Source organism: Frieseomelitta varia, unplaced genomic scaffold (genome assembly GCF_011392965.1).
Source record: "Frieseomelitta varia isolate USP_RPSP 00005682 unplaced genomic scaffold, Fvar_1.2 scaffold_881, whole genome shotgun sequence".
Classification (NCBI taxonomy): domain Eukaryota; kingdom Metazoa; phylum Arthropoda; class Insecta; order Hymenoptera; family Apidae; genus Frieseomelitta; species Frieseomelitta varia.
The window spans coordinates 131,430-156,335 of NW_025110680.1; the positions used below are offsets into that span (position 1 = coordinate 131,430).

General features: G+C 23.5%; 7 protein-coding genes across 14 annotated transcripts; 4 read left to right on the forward strand and 3 right to left on the reverse strand.

The window, feature by feature from the left end:
• Window positions 1-117: 117 nt before the first annotated feature.
• LOC122536959 (all trans-polyprenyl-diphosphate synthase PDSS2) lies at window positions 118-2,165 on the reverse strand. The gene is made up of 5 exons (XM_043669774.1): window positions 1,494-2,165; window positions 1,296-1,424; window positions 1,009-1,210; window positions 506-928; window positions 118-431 (listed from the first exon to the last, which is right to left on the reverse strand). The coding sequence occupies exons 1-5, from the start codon at window positions 1,829-1,831 to the stop codon at window positions 276-278; spliced, it is 1,248 nt and encodes a 415-aa protein (XP_043525709.1). The 5' UTR covers window positions 1,832-2,165; the 3' UTR covers window positions 118-275.
• A 226-nt stretch (window positions 2,166-2,391) lies between these two features.
• Window positions 2,392-8,319, forward strand: LOC122536958 (iron-sulfur clusters transporter ABCB7, mitochondrial). 5 transcript variants are annotated; one of them, XM_043669772.1, is made up of 12 exons: window positions 2,392-2,731; window positions 2,951-3,227; window positions 4,743-4,976; window positions 5,033-5,240; window positions 5,328-5,494; window positions 5,571-5,849; window positions 5,949-6,123; window positions 6,202-6,359; window positions 6,433-6,596; window positions 6,671-6,800; window positions 6,867-7,142; window positions 7,208-7,649. In XM_043669772.1, exons 2-12 carry the CDS (start codon window positions 2,967-2,969, stop codon window positions 7,454-7,456), a joined length of 2,301 nt encoding a protein of 766 aa, XP_043525707.1. In that variant the 5' UTR covers window positions 2,392-2,731; window positions 2,951-2,966; the 3' UTR covers window positions 7,457-7,649. The 5 variants fall into 5 exon arrangements, with proteins under 5 accessions (XP_043525707.1, XP_043525704.1, XP_043525705.1 ...); XM_043669769.1 differs by lacking the exon at window positions 2,951-3,227 and adding an exon at window positions 8,117-8,319 and having other exon boundaries at window positions 2,396-2,731; window positions 7,208-7,479; XM_043669770.1 differs by lacking the exon at window positions 2,951-3,227 and having other exon boundaries at window positions 2,396-2,731; window positions 7,208-7,479; window positions 7,587-7,776.
• On the forward strand, window positions 8,223-11,946 carry LOC122536957 (putative uncharacterized protein DDB_G0282499). The gene is made up of 9 exons (XM_043669767.1): window positions 8,223-8,357; window positions 8,686-8,795; window positions 9,059-9,207; window positions 9,321-9,539; window positions 9,604-9,723; window positions 9,791-10,026; window positions 10,092-10,161; window positions 10,281-10,711; window positions 10,786-11,946. The coding sequence occupies exons 1-9, from the start codon at window positions 8,296-8,298 to the stop codon at window positions 11,909-11,911; spliced, it is 2,523 nt and encodes an 840-aa protein (XP_043525702.1). The 5' UTR covers window positions 8,223-8,295; the 3' UTR covers window positions 11,912-11,946.
• A 5-nt stretch (window positions 11,947-11,951) lies between these two features.
• LOC122536956 lies at window positions 11,952-16,790 on the forward strand. Its single transcript, XM_043669766.1, has 7 exons — window positions 11,952-12,038; window positions 12,812-12,959; window positions 13,648-14,028; window positions 14,112-14,494; window positions 14,564-14,675; window positions 14,806-15,250; window positions 15,316-16,790. The coding sequence occupies exons 2-7, from the start codon at window positions 12,911-12,913 to the stop codon at window positions 16,721-16,723; spliced, it is 2,778 nt and encodes a 925-aa protein (XP_043525701.1). The 5' UTR covers window positions 11,952-12,038; window positions 12,812-12,910; the 3' UTR covers window positions 16,724-16,790.
• Window positions 16,791-18,451: 1,661 nt separating this feature from the next.
• LOC122536965 (protein-cysteine N-palmitoyltransferase Rasp) lies at window positions 18,452-21,271 on the reverse strand. Its single transcript, XM_043669786.1, has 7 exons — window positions 20,474-21,271; window positions 20,218-20,399; window positions 19,699-20,130; window positions 19,477-19,617; window positions 19,186-19,403; window positions 18,783-19,117; window positions 18,452-18,646 (listed from the first exon to the last, which is right to left on the reverse strand). Exons 1-7 carry the CDS (start codon window positions 20,592-20,594, stop codon window positions 18,543-18,545), a joined length of 1,533 nt encoding a protein of 510 aa, XP_043525721.1. The 5' UTR covers window positions 20,595-21,271; the 3' UTR covers window positions 18,452-18,542.
• A 350-nt stretch (window positions 21,272-21,621) lies between these two features.
• On the reverse strand, window positions 21,622-24,523 carry LOC122536969 (DNA-(apurinic or apyrimidinic site) endonuclease). 4 transcript variants are annotated; one of them, XM_043669794.1, is made up of 9 exons: window positions 24,105-24,179; window positions 23,484-23,562; window positions 23,300-23,356; window positions 22,824-23,084; window positions 22,617-22,743; window positions 22,403-22,546; window positions 22,195-22,338; window positions 21,930-22,110; window positions 21,622-21,849 (listed from the first exon to the last, which is right to left on the reverse strand). In XM_043669794.1, the coding sequence occupies exons 2-9, from the start codon at window positions 23,523-23,525 to the stop codon at window positions 21,732-21,734; spliced, it is 1,074 nt and encodes a 357-aa protein (XP_043525729.1). In that variant the 5' UTR covers window positions 23,526-23,562; window positions 24,105-24,179; the 3' UTR covers window positions 21,622-21,731. The 4 variants fall into 4 exon arrangements, with proteins under 4 accessions (XP_043525729.1, XP_043525731.1, XP_043525732.1 ...); XM_043669796.1 differs by lacking the exon at window positions 24,105-24,179 and adding an exon at window positions 24,074-24,093 and having other exon boundaries at window positions 23,484-23,542; XM_043669797.1 differs by lacking the exons at window positions 23,484-23,562; window positions 24,105-24,179 and adding an exon at window positions 24,439-24,523.
• Window positions 24,174-24,878, forward strand: LOC122536970. The gene is made up of 2 exons (XM_043669798.1): window positions 24,174-24,372; window positions 24,512-24,878. The coding sequence occupies exons 1-2, from the start codon at window positions 24,174-24,176 to the stop codon at window positions 24,715-24,717; spliced, it is 405 nt and encodes a 134-aa protein (XP_043525733.1). The 3' UTR covers window positions 24,718-24,878.
• The last annotated feature ends 28 nt before the right edge of the window (window positions 24,879-24,906 follow it).

A 24,906-nucleotide genomic window follows, 5' to 3' on the forward strand; every position in this document is an offset into this window, starting at 1 on the left:
ATAATAAAATAAATACGGAATAGGGTATTAAAAATAAATGATAAATTTATTCAAATATTGTTTATTATAAAACGTACCAATCTTATTATATATATTATACATATTTGCCATTTTTAGCTTAATTATATATATTAAAATTTGACAATATTATATTTCATAATATAAATAAAATATAAATTTTATATGTTTGAGTATGTGTTAAAACTGAAAACTTAACAAGGACGGAGTCCTGAAACTGATCTTTGGGCAATTATATAAGGTTTTAATTGAGTTATTCAGAAGTCTCCCATAGCGGCTATAATATTACATAATGCTTTTCTTGCATCACTTTTTTCAAATACACTTAAAACTTCCATTGCCTTTTGTGAATGTCTTTTTTGCAACTGTTTTGTTAATTCAACTCCAGGCCCCATCATAACAATTTTATGAATCTACATATTGAATTTTCAAAATTATTTACTTCATAAATAAAAAAATATTTATATGTTACATTTAATGTGCTTACCTTAACATAATCTACATTATTCACAGATTCCAAACCTTTATCAATTTCTGTTAAAATTGATGGGTCATGTTCAATATGAAACATAATTGGTGCAGAACACAGATTGAATGTTACATTTTGATCTTTTGTAATAAAAGGACCCAAATCTAAGCAAGCTTGCCAAGCTAATGCTAAGTGTTTTCCAAAATTGTAACCTTGTTCTTGTATTTCATTGCTATGTCCTGCTAATTTTAATGTACCTTTACATGATTTTCCTAATAAGGCACCAGCACTTAAAACATTTCTAAGAGTCCATTCCTTTACTGCATAATCCTTGCGATCTTCAGGTGGTACAGAAGGTAAAGGATTATTTTGGTTATCTCTACGTCCTACAAATTCTGCTTCTGCTAAGTCTCTTACAGCACTTGACATTAATTCTACAATCTGAATATAATTATAATTCATGTAATAAAATATAATAAATATAATTAATATAAATTAGAATATATAATTTATTTACATACATCTTGATTACGAAGATTTGCCAATTCAGCACAAGAATTTGCTAATAAATAATCTCCACTTAATAATGCAATTTTATTACCAAAATTCATATCATTTAATTCAGATGTTTCTAAATAAACATCAGATTCTATATTTACCAGTCCTTTGTGAACAAGATGACTTGTACGTATCATTTCAGTTACTTCTGCTAAAGCTCTTTGACTAAATAATAATTTGTTTAATATTATTTTTGTTATAAATATATAACTTTAAAAATTCTGTGCTATTAAAAGTTATAATACAATACCTGTGCAATACACCTGCAGCTTTATCTTCTTCCATATCATCTACACTCAAATGACCAGCAGCTTTTGAAATTAATAATACAATAAGACCCCATGCTTGCATATTGTTACGTCCATTATAGATAACACTTCTATAATAAATTTGATGAAAAAAATTAATATCATTGTAAATTTATAAGAAATATAATATTAATGCTTACTTGGCTGTTTTTAACAAAGGATGATTAGATCCCACTAGTTTCCTCAAATGTAAAGCTACATTTGCTATTTCATCACTCAAAAGCCATCGTAAACTTAGAAATGATGTTGGATATCCAACAATTTTCTCTGCTTCTGAAACAGCTCTATTCCAATCTGGTTTTTGACTTCCTGCAAGCTTTGCTTCAACCTTATTAAATTGATGTAAATGAAATTTCCTTTGTATAGAAATATGCACATTTCTTTGTGTTTCACAATACACATTATAATTACTACATAAGATTGCTCGGGTTACATTTTCATTTCTCAATAAAGTAAATATAATTTTGTTCGTAAACATTTTTGTATTGCACTTTGTAGCTGTGGAATTCGTTTTCTCTCGACGTCAACATTAGTCACATATTCAACAGGTATAACGCACATGATTAACATTTTAAACTTTCACTTTTGACCTTATTTTTGAAAGATATCATGTGATTTGTCTTTAAATATAAGAAGTTATTCATTTTTCATTACGCAAAATCACTAAATATATATTTTATACCTTTGTTCATATTTTTATAATATATTTTACCGAGTCTTCGCTTTAAATACAGTAATATGTACGAGTTCTTTTATGAAAAAAAAGATATTACTTTATTACATGGGTAAGAAGTCGGATTGGAAATCATGTTACAGAATCTATTGTGTCTATTTTCATGAAGTTTAAGCTTATTTATAATTATATATTTTAAATTGTCAAATCTCCAAAAAATGTATTATAAAGATGCAAATAATTTAATATTTAAATGTGATTAAATTTCATATAGTATGATAAAAAAACAATAATATTTTAATCCTTGCATTACATGTACACATGTGAACACACGTAGTGGATAGTATGTATAATATACCTGTAGATGGATAATATATATAGTATAATAGGCATATGATGTAACAAATATATGTATAGTATTTGATAGCAGGTGTAGGTTATCGGATTTGCATTTCTATCATGATCTAATAACCTAATTTGTGGATTTTGTTTTTGTACCTCCGTTTGTGAATAAATATTTCCATCATAATGTTAAGTATTATTTTATGTCACCGTATGTTACGAATTGGTTATAATGAAAAGAAACTTTGGAACAGGTCATTTATAACATGTTTAATTAAATCACGAAGACAAATTATTTATCACGAAGGAGTTTTATCTTACACTTTGACACGTAATCCAATATACTCTGCCTTTGGAATTAGGGTAATATTCCTAATTTATATATTGTTTTCATAAACTATTATTACATTAAGAATTTATAATGTTTCTTTGAAATATGTTTGTTAATTCTTCAATTATTATTATACCAAGTGTCCAAGTTATGGAAATGATCAATAATCAATAACAAATAAATAACATATAACAAATTAAATAATGATAAGCAGGTACTTATTTCAAAGCATCTCTTTATTGCTTCTACAGATGTAACATTTACATAATGGGTAGAACTTCAAGAAAACGTCATCAAAAGAAGAAGCTAATTATTAAAGAAATAACAAAAAATGAAGAAGACAGTTTGATGTACCTTAAATCTTGGTTATTAACAAAAAACTGTTCATCAATTTATAATCTTACTCCATTTAACTTTCTTACTACTGGTAGAGGATTAAAAACATTGAAAAATATTAAAATCAATGATATATTGATCAAATTACCTTATGAAATCTTAATAACAACATCTATATTATCTCAAAGCAATGTCAGTATTTTATTTTCAAAAATTGAATATTATAGTGCACAATGTGTATTAGCAGTGTTTATCATATACGAATCACATTTAGGAAATGCATCAAAGTGGAATTATTACATCAATAGTTTACCAAGAAATTTAACAAATCCAGATTTTTGTACACAAAAAGAAAAGAATCTATTGCCAAAATTTATTATAGATTATATGGATGAGTTTCATAAAATATGTAATGATTTTCGATTACTAATTAAATCTATGAATAATTTAAAGTTAAATAGAGAAGGCCATTGCTCTCATTGTAACTTGCATCTTAAAAAAATAATCACATTTGAAAAGTACAAATGGGCATATTATATCGTTAATACAAGAGCTATATACATAGATGAAGCTGAAATTGAGACAAATCAAAACATTAATATAAAATATCCAAATAATTTAGCCTTGGCACCTTTCTTAGATTTATTTAATCACAGTATATATAGCACTACACATGCATCTGTAGTTACAAATAAAAATGGCAATAAATTCTATCAAATTAATACTTTAAATTCATTTAATTCAGAGTCACAAGTTTTTATTAATTATGGTGCACATAATAGTCTTAAATTATATATACACTATGGTTTTTTTATACCATATAATCCATTAGATGAAATTTATTTTGATATTTCTGATGTAAAAGTTTGTTTTGATATTCCGAAATTTAAATTAGATTTTATTATTTCCAATAATTTACAAAAAAATATGGCATTTATAAGAGATGGTTTAAATTATAATGCAACATGTACATTATTTATAATGAATACACAATTACAAAGAGATCATTGGAATATAAAAATATATGGAAATTCTCTTACATCAGAAGATAAAATAGGTGTATATAATATGGCAAAATTAATTTTAAATTTGAAAAAAAATGAACTGTTAAATCATTTGATCAGTATGAAAGAACTTAAATATTGTACACAATGTTTTTCAATTGCAATAAATCTTATAGAAGAATATATTACAATATTAAATGAATCATATAATAGTCTTTGTATGTTTCAAAAATAATAATTTGTAATATGTAATATTTGTTATAATATATTAAGATATTTATTATAATGAAAGTCAGGTAGAAATCAAACTAATAAATTTTATGTTTTGAAAATTTTGTCACTTCATTAGGATACATGATTAGTTTTAAATTTTTTAAAAATCAAATTTTTCAATTGGCTTTTTAGAAGCCAAATTAATTTTGATAAAATTGATTAGTTTGGCTTTTGTGATTCATATTTAAATAATTTATAATTTTATAATAAAATGAAAATAAAAATATTAATATTATTAAATTTTATTTGCTTTTCCATTATTTGAAATAATATATATTTTTATTTATTTATAATTTTAAATAAAATCGTTTTGCATTTAATAAATTATTAATAATTTCTAAAGAAATCTTTGATATGGTTAATCATATTTTTTTATTTAATAATTAATATAGTTTATTTAACATTTAATATAGTTCAATTATTTTTATAGTGTTGCAGTGGAAACGTAATTGATCGTACACGCAAAAAAAAGTCTATTATAAGTTCTGTAAAATTTCCATTGATAATTCCTGGATTTATTGGAGGAAAATCAGGACAACCAAAAAGAGATTGTTTTCATCCTGGTGTATCTAGTTTAAGTCGTGAAAGTATTGATATTCAAAAAAAAGAAGCAGTTAAATCTGCAAATATGATTAAAGCAATGCTTAGATATATTTGGCCAGAAGTAAGTTATTTTAAATATCTAATTAATATTGCAGTATAGATATATCTATATTATAGGATAATCCAGATATTCGGAAAAGAGTTAAAATAGCTATTGGTTTACTTGTTGGTGCAAAAGTTTTAAATGTTGGTGTGCCTTTTATTTTTAAATATACAATAGATACTCTTAATACCCAACACATGGCAGCTACTGGTAATGCCATTTTAAGTCTTGGAAGTGCATCAGATACAGTTGCAACTGTTGCAACATCATTACTTATTGGATGTATGTAAATTATATAGATTATTATTATTATAGAAATCTACAAATTTGGAGTAGATATTTTGTATTAATATTACTATATTAAAACAGATGGAATAGCACGTGCTGGTGCAGCTGGATTTAGTGAATTGAGAAATGCAGTATTTGCAAAAGTTGCTCAACATTCTATTCGTAAAATAGCCAAAAATGTATTCTTACATTTGCATAATTTAGATATGGCTTTTCATTTAGGTAGACAAACTGGAGCATTATCAAAAGTAAGATAAATTATTTTAATATTATTTCCATTTCTACTATTTGAAATGATCATTTATTTAATTTAAATTTTTACAGACAATAGATAGAGGAAGTCGTGGTATAAATTTTGTATTAAATGCTATGGTATTTAATATTGTACCTACTGTTTTTGAATTATCATTAGTCAGTACAGTATTATATTTAAAATGTGGTGCAGAATATGCAAGTATTGCTCTTGGTTGTGTTGGAATTTATGCTTTATTCACATTAGCTATTACTCAGTGGCGAACGAAATTTAGAATTTTTATGAATCAAGCAGAAAATGAAGCAAGTAATAAAGCAATAGATTCACTTATTAATTATGAAACAGTAAAGGTATATTTTGCAATTTATTTTTGCAACTAAGATATTTATACTCCATATAATTTCAATCTTTGTATTGTATAAATAATTCATTTTTATTTTTTGTATTAGTATTTTAATAACGAAAAATTTGAAGCTGAAAGATATGATGAATCTTTAAAGAAATATGAAATTGCATCACTTAAGACAACTACTAGTTTAGCAATGTTAAACTTTGGACAAAATGCTATATTTAGTGCTGCATTGAGTTTAATAATGGTATTAGCATCAAATAATATTATGGAGGGTAATTTTTTAAATATTTAAAATATATATATCAATGTATTAACAATGTTAATATAATTTTTAAATGAATCAATTGTAGGTACTATGACAGTAGGAGACTTAGTAATGGTTAATGGTCTTTTATTCCAATTGTCAGTTCCCTTAGGATTTTTGGGCTCAGTATATCGTGAAGTTAGACAGGCTCTTATTGATATGCAGACTATGTTTACTTTGATGACAATGGATATTGCTATTAAGGTACTTATAAATAATTTAAATATGATTATCCATGATTTATAAATGATTAATATATTTTATGATATAATACTAGTCCAAAGAGAATGCAACACAATTTCATATAACTTCAAAGAATTCAGATATTGAATTTAAAAATATTAGCTTCCAATATGTCGAAGGCAAGTCTATTTTTAAAAATATTAATTTTACTATTCCAAGCGGTAAAAAAATTGCTATTGTTGGAGGATCTGGTTGTGGGTATGTTTCAATTAAATGCTGTGTATATAACTTCTATAAAAATAAAACACTGATTAGCAATATATATTTTTTAGTAAAACGACATTAATAAGATTATTATATCGATTTTTTGAACCACAATCTGGAGGCATTTTTATAAATGGACATAATATTCAAGATATTGATTTAGATACTTTAAGGAAATCAATAGCAATTGTTCCACAGGTAATCAGATTAAAAAAAAATTTAATAATATATTCTTGCAATATTAAAATGAATAAATGATTTTAGGATACTGTCCTATTTCATGAAAGTATTTTTTACAATCTCCATTATGGTAATTTATCAAAATGTAAAGAAGATGTTTTTGAAGCTGCCAAAATGGCAAATTTACATGATTCTATTCTTAAATGGCCAAAAGGATATGATACACCTGTTGGAGAACGTGGTTTAAAATTAAGTGGTGGTGAAAAACAGCGAGTAGCAATTGCTAGAGCAATTTTAAAAAATAGTCCAATATTAATTTTTGATGAAGCTACTTCATCTTTAGATTCTATTACAGAACATGTAAGTTTCATTTATATATTAAATATTATTATTATACATATCTAACTCTAATGAAATAATTTTAGAATATTCTTGAAGCATTACGTAGAGCAACCGTTGGCCGGACTTCTGTTGTTATAGCCCATCGATTATCTACTGTTATGGATTCAGATGAAATTTTTGTACTAGATAATGGTAATTTAATTGAAAGAGGAACACATGATTCTTTATTAGCTATGCCAAATTCTTTATATTACAAATTGTGGGAAACACAACATATGGGAATGCTCAAATCTAGTCAAGAAAAAGATAACTGTAGAACCCCAGGAGTTTGAAACAGAAATTGTATAATGCACAGGTAATAACATCTGTACATTCTTGAATTTGAAATGAACCATTTGAAATATTTTGTACATCGAGAAATTTAGTTACCGAAAAAAGGTTCTTTTTTCAGTAATTTGGCAGACTACAACAAAAAGATTTAAAAATATTTTTAAAAAATCGATTGGTTCTAATTAAATATAAAATTATTACTCAAAATATAAAATTAATTTAAGATTAAATACTTATTAATTATTGTATTATTGTATATTATAAACACAACTAGCAATGGTAAATTAACTAAATCATTAAAAATAAATACATTTAGAACTACTTGTAATAATAAAAATTTATGATATAATAATACATGTGCATTATATACAGTATTTATAGTGCTATAAAATATCATATTTGTAGTTAAATCTCTAAAACATTATTATTATAAAAATTAATGTTTGAAAACTAAATGATCAACGAAACTAAAATAAAAACATAAGTAAAAATTATTATTTCTTTTTACTATATGTATATATAGATTTATCACAACTAAATATGATCTATAAATATTTTATATATAATTAAAGTACTTAATTTTTTATATACATACATGCATTTTCATATATCATATATAAACATTGTATATATCACGTTTTTAAGTATTTTCATTTAAACAGATCTTTTTAAATATATATAACTCTAAAGAACATTGATTAGAGAAATGTTGTGCATTGGTTACCTTGGAAACTAAAACAACTATGGATGCCGATTCATCTTGAATAAGTTTGGACAGTAATATAATAATTTGTTCTTATAAAAACTATGCTAGTTGTGATGTAGAATTTGCAAATAAAACATGCAAACTGAAGTTCCTACGTTACCTGTAGTACACTTCAATACCCATAAGAATCTCAATAGGTAATCACAGCAATGCCAAATATTTGTAAAGATTGTTTTGTATATTTATAAATTACAATGAATTAATTTATATTATCATTAGAGTATTTCTAATAAAATTTATTCTTAGTAATTATATATCTATAACAAACATTCCAATTATTTGTATTATATGTGTACATATATTGTTGTATAACTTGATTCCTTTTATTCAATTTTTTTACGAGTATATTTGTATTATTTATATATTTATTATACATTTAAACTGTATTTTAAAATATTCTCAGTATGAACAAAAAAACATTAATTACATACATTTTCAAGAATTATATATATCTATAATTTTCAGAAACCAAAATTCTAACTTAGGAAGATCATCAGAGGAAACAAAAATTAATTCATCTCATAAAAATATAACATATTTTTCATCTAAGAAAAAAAATTTACATCCTTTACTTGGTTTGTATTAAAATTTTAATAAGAATTAATGTAGCATTTTATGAGGACATGTTATTGTTAGAAAATATATTTTATATATTTTATATAGAACAACTTTTATATATTTATATTATTTTTAAGATTTAAATTCTAATTTTTATTTTTTATTTAATCTATATAACAAATAAAATATAAGAATTGTTTCTATTAATATTTTTGATAATTAATGAAATAATTATTTCATCTTCTAAAATAATCTTTTAATATTGATATTCAATATATAGGGCGGCCATACCAGAGTAATGTTCGACAATGTCCTTCAGAACAATCAAAACTTAATAAAAATAGTATTGAACAGAGAGTTTTATCTGCAAAAATGTTACGCATTAAAGAACTACAAAATCAGTTAGCTGATGCACACTATCGATTAAATGTAATGATTTCAAATATTGTATCATATAAACTCACGTATTTCTAAAATTCATATATATATCATAAGTATATGTTAATTACAGGCATACTGAATATAATTGTATGTTTCCACAGGAATTAGCAAATGAAAATAAATTATTAAAAGCATTACAGAAAAGACAAGATTCTGCATTAAAACGTTATGAAGGAACAAATGCTGAACTTCCGAGAATTATTAATTTACATCATGAGGAGTTGAGAGTACTTCAAAGTAAATATAAAAAGTTAAAAACATTACAAAAGGAAACCTGTGATTTATTAAAGGAAAAAGAAAATGAGCTTCAACATTTACAGGTAAATATAAATATATATAATGTTCTCAAACAAAAAATAAAAATATCATTATATTATTTCTTAGGCACAAAATAAACATTTATTACAACTCAGTAAAGATCGTAATTTGGGAGAGAGGGAAAAATTACAATTAGAAGTTTCTGATTTAAATCATAGAATACAACAACAGCAAAATACTATACAGGTAACTTAATATTTGTAACTTCTTATAACTTCTTATACAATGTTCATATATTTAATTATTTCGTTAGACACTACATAAAAAATTGGGTCTTGAAACTAAAAGTTTAAAACAACAATTACATCTAGAAATTTCTAAACGAAAAGAAACACAAAAACATTTAGATGAAACAGGAGAAAAATTAAAAACTTTAGAAAATTTATTAGATAATAGAGAACGAAGATTATATTATAGTGGACAATTATTGTTTCCTGACAAGAATCGACGTTTTGGCACGCAATCTCTTACAAACTTAAGAGATATTAGGTATGTGAAAAATGTAATTAATAATTATAACTAATCGTTTCTTCACATTCAGTGATTTCTTTCAGCTCATCAAATCCATTAAAAATACCAGATAAAAACAGAAAGTGGCAAACAGATATTCAAAAAAACAGTTTGGTAAAGATTAATTTTATTGCATAATTTTATAATCAATAAATTTATATCTTCTAAAGATAAATATTACTTAATCAACTTTATACCTTCTAAAGATAAATATTACTTTTGACAACTTTCAGGCTGTACTTTATACATCTGAATTAAATGATAAGATTAAAACAGAGGAAAGAGTAAATTCAAATCAAACTTTAGAATATATAAAATCTGAAACTATGACAAATTTAGAACAAGTACGAAAATATCGTCTTCAAAAATCACCATACGGAAATACATCAAATAATTTAGAAGCAAAATCGAAGGAACTAGATTTCACTATAAACGAAAATTCAGAGATTTCAGTAGATTTAGAAAAATCAGAACGATTAGAGGACCAACAAAAAGAGGTTCAGAGATATCAAACAAGCGCAGATAAATTTAGGAAAATATATAACAATCGAAAATATGAAAATTTTATCTGTTCATCTGAAGGTAGTGAAAGCGAGAATGAAAATGAAAATGGAAAAAATGATTATAAGAATGCAACTAACAATTCTAAACAATTGCATGCAAGGTTTATATAATTTGAAGCATTTATTTTTGTTTAAATTAGTTATTTAATTTTAATATATTTTATTATCTTTTAAGGTTAATTAGCAGTGCAGATGACACTTCAGATTCAAAGAAATTAACATTTTCTGATTGTAAATATAGAGATAAATTGAAGATTTTAATAAGAGAGAGAAAAAATGCTTATGAAAGTGACTCAGAAATAGAATCTGAAATAAGGAAAGAATCAGTTGAACATTACTTAACAGTGAATCATCAAAATAATGCACTTATTTCATCTGAGTATGATCATAATCAAACTCACTATAATTCTGATAAAGAAGTAGAAAAATTATCATGTTCAAAAAATATTTTAAATGAATCACAAAATGTTCATCAAAATTTAATTGATAAAGTGCACATACAAACTAAAAATATAGAGAATGAAAATATACATACTCAACATGATGTGCAAACGGAACGTAAAAACTCAGAAAATATAGAAAACTATATAATTGAACAAACTAAAACACAAAAATTTAATAATGCAAGTATGACAAAAAATGATTTTGAAAATAAATCATTATTACAAACATATTCTAAAGATGAACATGATACATCATTTAAAGCTAACAACACAGAGTCGGAGTCAGTAAATGGATCTGGTTTTAAACCAGAAATATCACATATAAATGAAATTCTTTTTAATGATTCACAAAAAAAATCTTCTGTAAAAGATTTATTAAATTCTTCAAGCAATTTAAGTAAAGGAGCAACAAATAAAGTAGTTACAACAGAAGTAGAAATACAGAGTAAAAATATAGTTCAAAGTTATGATTTAGAAACAAAAAATAAATTAAATAAACAAGAATTGGAAAATATTGATACAGTCTCACATAATATACAATCTCTTGGAAATGATTCAGTTCATGATATATTAACTGATGTTAGTATTACAACTGAAAATAATGTAAAAACAAAAATTACTAATTATAACAAAGAGAAGTTATTAGCATCAATGAAAGCTATTGATAATAATGAAAATATTGAATTTATCAACCAAGATTATGGAAAACCTGATATAACAAAAAGAAAGCAAATGATAGAAAATGTATTTCATAATTTACCATCTCACGTGAAAAAAAAGCAAGATATCATTAAAGATATATTTGATACCGATGTAATTAAAAATGAATCAACAGATAGTTGTGATAAATTACATTGACATATAAATGAATAAAAGAGATTAAAGTATTTGCAAAGTCATAATGAAAATATAAACTATATAAATAATTATATGTATTATATTTTTTTTATGGTACAAATACACGTACATCTCTATTTTACAAGAGGTTAGAAACTTCTTACATAATGTAATAAAATATTTAAGAATATGCTATCAAAAGATTTGTATATGTTTTACCTTAACTTTAATCCAAGCCTTTTAATAAATATATTATATTAATAATTTAAATGTCAGTAAGTTATTAATTTTATTTTTTGTCATTATCTAAATATGTATGTATAGTATTATGTAATTAACGTTGCATTAGTTACATTTATATTTACTTTGTATATTACCTAATAAAAAAATTATTAAACTATATTAAATTATATACATAATTAAAAGTATATTAAAATGTACAATTATATATATATGTAATTATAAATTTGAAAATATGACTCAATTTATATGTATATATATATATATATATATATTTGTTAAATTAATTATAGCTTGTTATAAATTTTAAAAATTTTCCATGGAAGTTGAAGAAATTAATTAAAATATATTCGAAATATAAAAACAGGAAAGGAATAATATAAAAAATATGAGTATTATTAAAAAATAAAAAGATTTGTAATTAATGTTTAGATTAAATTTATTTTTATTTGTATTTAATATTATGTGTAATGTTGTGCTGTATATTTAATTATAAATGTTCCTAACAAAATTGAAATCTTTTTATTTATGAATTCATTATTTGTAAATCTGTTATGCAAATAACAAATAATCTTCAAAAATAGTATTTTAGATTGTATAGAAATAAACTGCAAGATTTTACATTAGATTTACATGAATATACAAAATCTTCGTCTCACAGATTGGCAATACTGTTCTCAGGATTGACAAGAAAGGAAGCAAACAAGAAAGCAACAAAAAGGGACCTGTTGTGCACAGAAGGCAGTGGAATGAAGATACGCCGCGAATACGAATGCCATAATGAACACCAAAACAAATCATGAATATGCTTCTAATTCATATAACGGAGGTATTTGTTTATTTACTCTCTTTAAGTAACTGAAATTCTCATCTCTTCAACATAGTTAATATTAATAAGAAAAATACATACTTTGTTAAGAACACAGTAAAAGTGAATTGAAAAACCGTCTGCTGGGCGTCCTTATGGCGTCTGCTAGAATGACGCTTGAAAAATAAATTTGATTTTCACATATATAAAAAATAAAAATATTTTTTTTATAATCGTTCAATATTATTCAATACCATTAAATATTATTAATAAATATTATTTTGTAGTATTGAAAATTCTCTTTATTACTTTTATGAAATAATGAAATTATGTATTTTTTTGAAACTGTCATATGTCATAATATTAATAAAGATCAACGCATTTATTGTTGAATATTTGCGTAACAAATAAAATGAAGATATATTATTTTAACTTTTTAATAAAAAATTAAAAATTCATTATATAGGTTTATGTATGTTTTTATATAATTATTATAATCAATTATTTTAATTAATGAAAAATACAGGTTTTTTAATTATCTACTACTATTACTATTAATTTTCAATCATATAATATAATTTATTTGATTTGAAATGATAAAAAAAATATAAATGTAAAATTTGCATCATAAAATATATCATAAATACAGCATAATGACAAAACATGACATAATAAACATCATTTTATTCTGCAATAATAATCATTTTAGGTATTATGGGGAATGATAGTCCAGCTGCATTATTAGATATGCTTGCAGAAGTTGCATCTCAGACATTACATTCAGAGAAAAAGCGTAGTAAATTATTACTACCATCGCAATGCAAATCAAAAATAGATTATGTAAAAAGGAAAACTAATGAATTAACCTTTAACGTGCCACAGCTTTTATCTATGCCAGCATCGCAATTAGTTAAACAATTTTCTATTTTTACAAGTGATGAATTAAAAAGACAATATTCATATACATGTGCTCTTGTCATTGGATGTGGACAAAAATACACTAGTTTTGCAAGTGAAGGAAGAGCAAGAATGTCCATCAAAGCACATTTAGCAGAACATTTAGAATATTTAAAAACTAATAAAGAAGCCTGTAAGTTAATATTACAATATTTATATATACTTGCAAGAAAAGAAGTTACATACTAATTATAAAATATAAATTACATTTTATAGATAAAACTTTTACTGCAAAATCAGTAAGTTATAAAAATTGTAAAACCAGCCCCCAAAATAAAAAAAACAGATTGCAACAATCAAGAAAACCACAAGAAACATTAAATAAAGAAAATAAAGATATTATTACAGAAAAATCAACAAATTACTTAAGAAATATTCTGTTAAATGATTCTACTTTTAAGGAATTGGATAAAAACAAAAATGTTGAAAAAGTAGAAAATTCTAAAAAGGTACATAATTTTGAACAAAAAGATGTAGAAAGAATGGATTTTAAAGTTTTTGGAGATCATAGTTACTTTGAACGCTTAAAAGATGAAATTCCTAGCAAAAAAGAAACATCACCATTTAACAATTCTCTTGAAAATATGACAGATGAAAATGTAAGTGATAAACATAAAATAGAAGTATAAAATTTATAATCTTTAAACACAATTCTTTTCTTTATGTAGATTGTACTTATGGTTGTTGGTACTGACAGTGTTCATACGAAAGAATATCCACGTATTAATAAAAAATTATCAGGAAAAATTAATAAAAAATCTGATGCCATTTATTTACCAGGTACATGTGTAAAATATTTATAATACTTTAATATATTTTGTACACATACATATGTCTTATTTATATAAATACATATTCTAGTCTTTATATTATTATTTTATGTAATATAAATATTTTTGTTTATTTCTAGAAATATCATGGTCAAGTGAAAATAGTGACAAAAATACAGAAATTATAACTAGTAAACCGAAAGGAAAAGCAAAATTTATAGGTACTAGTAAAGAGGAAAGAGAAATGGCATTAGCTTTTATGGATCGTATAAAAAAAAAAGGAAATCCAACAGGAAGTAATCTTGAGTGTCGAATTTGTAATCCACCACGAAGTTTCACAGCACCTACAACATTGGTATCTCACTATCGCAGTCATGCTGGAATAAAACCATATGAATGTCGTATATGCAGAGCAGTTTTTACAAGAAGACATAGCTTAAAATATCATATGTTGATTCATCAAAATCAAACGCGATTTACATGCGCTGATTGTGGAAAGAAATTTAGACATCCATCACACTTCAGAGAACATCGACGTAGACATACCGGCGAAGCTCCGTTTGGATGTGATGACTGTGGGCAGCGGTAAGCAAAATGTGAAATATTAAAAATATCTATATGTTTTTATTAAAAAAAAATTTTTATATTAGATTTAAAACAAGAAATACTTATAAACGTCATTTAAAAACAAGACATGGTAAAGTTCTAACAACTACTGGTGAATTGTTATATCTGTCAGAAGAAGATTTTCAAAAAGTTCGAACTAACAGAAAGAAAAAAAATAATATAAATAAAGATCACATGATAGATGAGGATATAATTGCAACAAAAACAATTATGCATTGTCAAAATGACAATGATCAATTGCAAAATACTGTGACTGAGGAATATATTATAAATAACGATACCACTGATGGGGATAAAAATTGGAAATCAAGTGATGCAATACAAATTATTAGAAATTGTTTTGAAACTTACGAGGTTTGTCAGGAATCTCATTTGAATAAGACTGAATCTATAGAGACTGAATTACCTATAAAAAATAGAGTTTCTAACAAAGACGAAAATAATTTATCAGATGAGTATACAGATAAAGTACAAGATAAACTGCAAAGTGCTTCTTATATTAAATTAGAAATAGTTAGAGATGGAAACAATCAACTCATATGTCATGATAACACTGATCAATCGGAAATAATTTACCACAATATAAATGAAGCACCAGCATACATTAAAGTAGAATATAGCAACTTAATTAATAATTTAGAAAATGAGAATAATTTAGAATTTCAAGAAAATCTTAAATTCTCTGAAAATCAAATTAAAAATCCCATACAAATAATTAGTGAAACTGAAAATTATTTTAGCGAAGAATCTAATAATTCTGTAAGTGAACAAACGTCACTAATGCAAGTAGAAGATACCCATATTGAAACGAAAAATAAAGATAGCAATAAACATATAATACTTACTCAAGAACATATCAAATACAAAAAAGAAAACAGTGATATTACTACTCTCAATTGCAAATCTTTTCAAGAAATGGAAACCCATGAGATTGCTGTTTCAGAAGACTTAATAGATTTAAATACCTTACAAGAAATTAATCAAGTTGCTAATAAAACGATATCTACAGTTACGGATACTTCAGTAAATCAAAATGAGAATTGCCTATTACATGAAAATAAAAAATTAAGTAATTATCAAACAGTTATAAAAAATTTAATAGAAAATCGAGCAATCACATCTTCAAATTACATTTCTGAGAAAGATAATAAAAAATTATTGAACCAAGTTGAACAACGTTTATATATTCATAATGAACCTTTGAGTAGTATAATGGTACAAAATAAATGTATTAATATATTTCCACAAACACAGTCAAAAATACAATTAAATAAAAATCAAAAATTTACATCCTTGAATAAACATATGCAAACTATTAATGTAAAACAAAGTGAAAATCAAAATACAATTTTATTGTTAACTAATAATGCATTACAAAACAATGTTTTCAAAATTAATCACAACATGGCCAATAATGAGATTAAAGAATAAACATTTGAAAGAGTAAGTAAAAGTCAAAAGTTTTTTAATTTTTTTAAAATCAAATGTTCATATAAAAAGCAATATAATTATACTAGAGATTCCCTGTTTCTATAGAAATAATTTTAATAAAAATGCACTTTCAATGCGTTTTCAATTTTTGTATATGTAAATATTGTTAGAAAAAAACTGTAGATTTAACAATTTTTTATTATTTGAAAAAAATACATAGTAATTCTTCAAAAAGTAATTCTTTAAAAACAATGGATTTAATAACGTATTTTTACACGATTTTAATCATATGAGATACACAATATTAGCACACCTTCGATATACAATAAAGTTTAAAAAATGAACAGAAATGCATTCATTGTTTGCAAATGAAATGAAATTATTATTAAAATAGTTCAACTTATTATTTTTGACAACAAATTATGTGTCACAAGATCATTATTAGGCATTCCATATGTTGAAATTTAAAAAAATATTTACTAAATTTTTTATAACAATTTATATGTACATATTGACAGATTAATTAATTTACTTACTAGGATAAAAATACTTAATAGCATTGTTTGTGCCAAACATTGGAAAATGTACTACAAATTCATAATTTGCTTAACAAAAAAGAAATTTTTAATGTCAGTTATATTTATTTCTTAAATTTTCTATATTCTGCTTAAATGAATTACAGAAATATTGTTTATCATTTTATATTTATTTTAAGCAATTTATGGAGAATGTATTATCTGTTCCTATTTATAGCACACTTATTTTCATCCATAAAGATTATGCTTTCGTCGCAAAATGTACCGCATTTATAAACAGTAAATAATCATTTTCTATATATTATTTTTTTTTAATATTTTAAAATATTTATATTTCTTTAAATATAGCTCAAAAATGTCTTCCATATTTAAGATTTATTTGGTATTATAATCTCAATTTTTTCTTATAAAAATATATAAATATATAAACAGTTTATAATTGTCATCTTGTAGATATTAATAATTATGTTTAAAGAATTATATGGAATGAGTTGAATATACTTGCAAAAATTAGTGAGTAATATTCCATTACAGAAAATCAAGTTCTCAAAGCTCAAATTATTATATGTAGATGATTTTTAAAAATCGCTAAAACAACGATTGAATATAAATTACATTGAAATTAACATTCACAATATAAATTACATTAAAATTAACTCAGGTTTTTTGCTTGATTTGAGGCTTGAACCTTAAAATTGCAAATTGACATGAAAATATATATATTTTTTTCTAAAAATAAAGTACAACTAACACTTTCTAGTGAAAATATATTTTAGTATGATGTATCTGCTACTATAATTACAAATATTTTCAGATTTAGAACATTAAAAAATATAAAAGTTTTAGAAATAAAAATGTGAATATTTTAAGATATATAAACAAAATAAAAGCATTTATTGTATCTCTGTAAAAATATGTAAACAAATAAATTAGTTAAATATTATATAAAATATAAAAATGAAAAATTTAGAAATTATTTTCGCAAAAATTTATATATTATGAAATATAATGTGCCTTGTAAGTATTATAAAGTTGGCTATTAATAGCATACAATAAATACAATAATATAATTACGTAAAAAATATTCGTATACTTTGTACCAATTTTTATCATTTATAATAAATGTTAAAGGCTTATAATAATGTTAATATAAAAAATAATTTTAGTTATATATTGTATTTTTATACTCATTTTGTACTTAAACAATAAAATATTTGGTAATATAATTATAAACAATATATATATTCTTGAAATAGTTTTTACTATGATGTGAAATCAATGTTTTATAGTTTTGAATATTTTTGTAATTCCCAATTTTTTATATCTGTAGAAACTTGACAACAGCAATAAAGGAAGAAGAGTAATGTAAATGTACTGTACCCTGTATCTGTAATGAAACATTATATAAAAATTTAAAATAAATAGTTCATAGAAATCTATGTAGTAAATATTTGTTCTTTCATTTAAAGTAAAGTTGTCAAGTTATAGTAAAATACATAATATATAATAAAATAAAATGGTACCATGTAATATTCTATAGATGTAAATATTTCCAATTTCTTCTCCAACAAAAAAATAAAAATTTGATATAACTGACATGGCTAACAAAGGACTTGTTAAGATGCAATGAAATCGTCTCGCATTTGTTTCTGACAAATATTTTTTCCGTATACTTAAATAATATTTACTTTTTCCAGTTGATTTGATTAAATTTTCAACATTTAAGCCTATAAAATTCAGAACTGTCCAAATAAAAATATTTGTTTGCATTCCATGCCACAGAAAAACGAATGTAAAACATAAAAACGAGGCGAATAATTTGTTGAAATTTGATTTCAACAAAGGAACATAAATGTATCTGAAAAATGATTTGTTTTGAAAATTTTTATTATAATTATATATTGTATTTATATATCTCAAGCATACCTTATAAGAAATTTATATAAACCTTGATCAAAATATTTCCACATGTCAGAATACAAATGAATTCTTGCTACACATTTAGGTTGAGGAGGGGCTTTTATATTATCTATTGCACATAAAGTATGAGTCAATCCATATACTACAACATATTTAATTAAGAAAAATTGACCCATGCAATATCCTAATCCATACAAAGTCCATGGATCTAAACTTTTAACAAACTGTTTTTACAAAAAAAAGTTAATTTTTATTTATTTTTAATAAAAATTATTATATATAAAAAGATAACTTTACCTCTGGATGATATTGTATTGCATTGAAATAAAGAAAATGTAAAAAAATATTAGCAAAAAATATCCAAAAAATATATCTAATTACATTAAAAAGAAAATTTCTAAGATCTGCAATTTCCAAAGATTGAGATGTTTTTTTTACCTGTAAAAAAGTATTAATATATTGTTTACTTGTTCACAGCAACTAAGAACAAACACAAGTTTACTAAAATATGATACATACAGAATCAATAAATTCATAGTACAAAATCAATGGTCCTAAAGACAATGTAGGTAAGTATAAACAATATGCCAGTTTATATAAAAAATTCTGTACAAAAAAAGACATATTATCACAATTATTTTCTAAATGTGATTTTATGTTATCTACACTATAACTAATACTTCTCAGTTGAACCCAACATATTATATGAGTTAAAATATAGTGTTCTTCATCATTTAATTTAAATGTATTTTGGAAGATACCATTTGGAATTTTAAGAAAGTGTATTATAAATAAAAATACTACGTTTATCATCCATATGATAGATCTGCTACGTTTATGTGTTAAAATATAGAGTATACTTGGATGAATTAATGCACACAACGTGCCCAATATTCCAATAGAATAATATAAAAATAATAAAGATATAAAAATGTACGAACAACATAATAGCTGTAAAAAGACATAACATTGTTAACATTGTTAATAAAATAATTTGAGATAAATAATAAAATATAAAATAATACTAAAACTTCGCACCATACAATTTGATGAAATTTTGATGAAATGATTAATAATGTGATGAAGAAATAACCAAGGTATTAATTTTATTATTAATGGTATCCATATTCTCCATTCTTCGTCAGAAACATCTTGTTTCCTTCCAATCCATGTCCATCCTGGTGCAAAGTCACCATATATATCATCATAATTAATAAAATCTAAAAATTATGTATAATTTTAAAATATATTTATAATTTATACATAAATATAAAATATATATTTAATTTCTTACAAGTGTTAATTAGAAATACTTTGTAAATGGAATATAATACTGCACCAGTCCATAAAAGAAAATATAATAAACTTTCATATTTATATAATTTAATAATATTGTTGTTTGTTACCGATGTCATTTTCAATCATAATAAATTTATCGCTTCGTTTTTGTTACAATTACTATTTTTATTCTTTAATCATTGCTGATAATAAATAATGGTAATGTTTCATGCATTTTATTATTTAACTTTAAATCATTATCAAAGTATTATTTATTTGCGAAGCATCTAGAACAATTATTTAATCTTCGCATAACGGTGGCTGGGTCTACGGTAACCCGTTTAAAGTCCTACTTTGTATGTGAATCATACAAAGTTAACCTGTACGATTATGGCTACGATTTGACGATAAAAAATGGGATAATATTACGTTTCCAATAAGAAGTCAAATCGGTGACAAATGGACGTACGTTTCAATTCTGAAGAAGCAGTCAAAGCGGTTGAAAGTGTATTTCAGTACATTGTTTTCAGTATTTTTTATTAGTAATATTCTTTATCTTTGTAATATTTTTCATTTTTTGTATTTTTTAGTCTTTTAGTGCTTTCCACTTTTTAAAACTTAAAACTTCCAAACTTAAAACGATCGAGATGTTTTATTTGCATAGGCAATGACAACAAATATAGCGCTAAATGTAGCAATTGTCACAATTTTGTTTGTAGCAAATGTAAATGCCATCTAACGTATTAGATACAACGAAAATAAATAATATTATTTATAGGTAATAAAAGTAGCAAAAGGTATTTTTATTTCCTACTATTCTATTGTTATAACAATCATAATAAAAATATAAAAAAGAAATAAAATTGAACCAGCTACTAACGATTACATATAGGCGTACATCTGGAACGTGTACTATTCCACAGTACGGCCCATCATGCGAGAGTTAAAAAACATAAATGATTAGTAAATGTCATGCTTCATCTGAAATAGGTTAGATCTCAAAAATATCTTTTATAGATATTAGGTTAATGTCAAAATTATATTAGATCAATGTACTAAATTTACTAAAAAATTTAGTTTGCATAATATAAAAAAAAACAAAAATACACCTATATCAGAAAATTAGATGTTATCATTGTAATAATATATATGAAATATTTTTCAAATAAATTTTATTCTTAAAAGACAAAATAAATAGATTACAGCAAACTTAGTAAATTATTTGAACACAGTTACACACAATTTAAGTATAAAAATGTATATCACTTATTTAATTATAAATTAATATAAAGTACAATAGGGCAATGATCACTGCCATACACTTCATCCCTTATAACATTGTCACAGACGTTATCCTTAATTTGTTTTGATACCAAAAAATAGTCTAATCTCCTATATAAAAGATAATATAATAAAAGTATATAATAAAAATAGTATTTAAATACACAGTAAACAAATTTTTATATATTTACCATCCTATATTTTTACTACGTGCATTAGCAAAATATGACCAAAATGTATATGCATCTGCCTTATCAGGATACAAAGCTCTAAATGTATCCACAAATCCTGCATCTAAGAAATCTGTCATACCTTCTCGTTCTTCTTTTGTAAATCCAGCATTTTTTGTATTTGTTTTTGGATTTTTGAGATCTAAACAGATAATAAAATTAATTTATATAATTTTATAAATATATAAAAATTGTAAAAAGATAAATAAATAAAAAAACAGCCTACCTATTTCTTGATGAGCGACATTCAAATCACCACAAATAATGACAGGTTTCTTTTTATCTAAATCTTTTACATAATCTTTAAAGACCTCATTCCACTTTAATCTTTTAGGCAATGTCACTAATTTCTGACCAGCATTAGGCACATCTGTAATAACAAAATATAGTATACAATACTCATAGATTTATACTACATAAAACCTGAAACTTACAAGCATTAAGTAAATAGAAATTTGGATATTCTGCAGTAATCAATCTTCCTTCATTATCAAATTCAGCATTATCTAAACCATATTTTATATTAACTGGTTTCTCTTTTGTGTATAATGCAACACCACTATATCCAGGTTTTTTACCTATTTAGAAAATATATATAATTCATTATTTCATAAATAAAAATTTATAGTAAATTATAAAAATTCATACTCTCAAAAAAATAATAATGATATCCTTTTAATTTAACTTCTTCAGGTAACTTATTTTTATCGCATTTAGTCTCTTGCAATGCAACTATGTCTGCATCTTCTTTCAAGATATAGTCCATTCCATTTTTCTACATTAATGTAACAATAAATAATGTTGAATTTCAGTTAAAAAATGTAGAATATAATAGTAATAAATTTATTGTCATACTTTAATGACTGCCCTTATGCCGGAAACATTCCAACTAGAAATTTTTAAATTATACTTGTTTCCTATTGCATTTAACTTTGAACAATCAAAATTGATTTCATTTAAATCTGTATCTATTTTATTCAAAACTGGTTTTGCTACTTTTTTAACACGTTTTGCAGTAGGTTCTTCATGATCATCCGTATTAGATTTTCTTTTATTTGATACAGCTTTTGATTTTATTTTAGTGTTTGTGTCATTTTTAACTCTTACAGAATCTTCCTAATTAAAAAAAAGGAAGCAAAGCAAATTATTTAAATATATTAAATAAATTTTACTTATAAAATATAATGTTGCCATAAATTATTTTATAACATTATATTCATATTTTAAGGCGTACATTAAGTAAAATTATAATAAAAAAACATACTAACACAAAATTATTTTTTTATACATTAATAAAAATATTTAAAACATGATTTGTTTAATTATCTAACCTTTGAAGCTCGATTTCGTTTTGGCGGCATGCTGATTATTTTTGTGCACAGAAAACGCTAAAAAATTATCAATATTATAATAATAATGATATAGAAATGATTTGATATTATTTTATCATATCATAAATATCTAATACGTTTTAATGTATTTAGAATATATAAAGTATGCAACATAGTACATTACCGGCACAATCCTAAAGGAAGTTTGAAAACTGCGCGATATCATGAATTTAGTTCAATTGACTGTTTAATACACGCATAAATTAAAAAATAAAAATTCAGAATTTACAACATAAAGACAGACAATGTATTTAATAAAACTCTTAGATTAAACATTTTTTAATTACAGTATATACATCACAATTAATCATTATAGTGCATTATCAAATTTATAAATAAAAGATAAAAATTGATATTTAACTTGAAATTTAGAAATTTACAAACGAAATGGATAGTATAGTATATATATATATATATATATATATATATATATATATATATATATATATATAAAACAAATGTAATGATGTAATGTGAAATTTGAACAATGACAATTTCAGTATGCAATTATACTATATAAATTTACTCAAAAGAGAAATATGTTTGGTGATTTTAAGAGAAAATATTCTAAGTGATTTTAAATTTAATAAAAAATAATTTATACTTCTTAATTAAAAAAATTTTTGTTTTATAATCTTTATGTACATATAATTTATCTCGAAAGTATTTTTCTAAGAAGAAGAATAGTATACAGAGGAAGATAAGTATACACACGTAAGTATTTTGTATAAAATATTGGTACTACTAAAATGTCTCAATTTTGAACGTCAGTAAATTTGTAATTCATATTTAATCATATTTAATTTTTCTATTAATGACTATATGCGTGTTAATACATTTTTGTGTATATACAACGATCGCAAATAAAAGAAATAAAACAAATATCTCAAATATGTTTAGCAATAAAAAAAGTAATTTGCCACCAAGACCTCATATTCCGGATTCTGAATGTATGTTAGAAGATCTTAATAATGCTTCTACAGATGATATAGCATTTAAAATAATCGATAAAGGTATTATATATTTTATTATAACATTTGTAATAAGAAAAATATTAAAATAATATCTTCAACCATAACCTTATTTCAAGTTTAGTTACATATGCTTAATTTTTGTATAATTCTGTCATAAAAATGAAAATTTTGTTTTTAGGTGAATTTTCTGGAGAACATCCATTCAACACAAATCTTTCTAATACCTATCAGAAAGTCAAAATGTATTTAAATATAAAACAACAGTTAAGATATTTGGAAACTACTATTACAGAAAGAGGACAACAGCTGAAGACTGATAATGAAGAAATAAAAAAACTCGCAGATAATATTAAAAAACAAGCACAAGCTGCATTAATAACATAAATCTTTTATATTTATAAATTATATTGCAGTTATTTGATTAATTCCTTCTATAAAGGAAATTGTAGTGTATAATTATTTTAAACTTAATATTGTCTTAATTGTTAATATCGGATAATAATTATATAATAATCATACAATGTCATGTAATAAAAATTAGCTAATTTAGATACTTTTTGTACAAAAGATTAG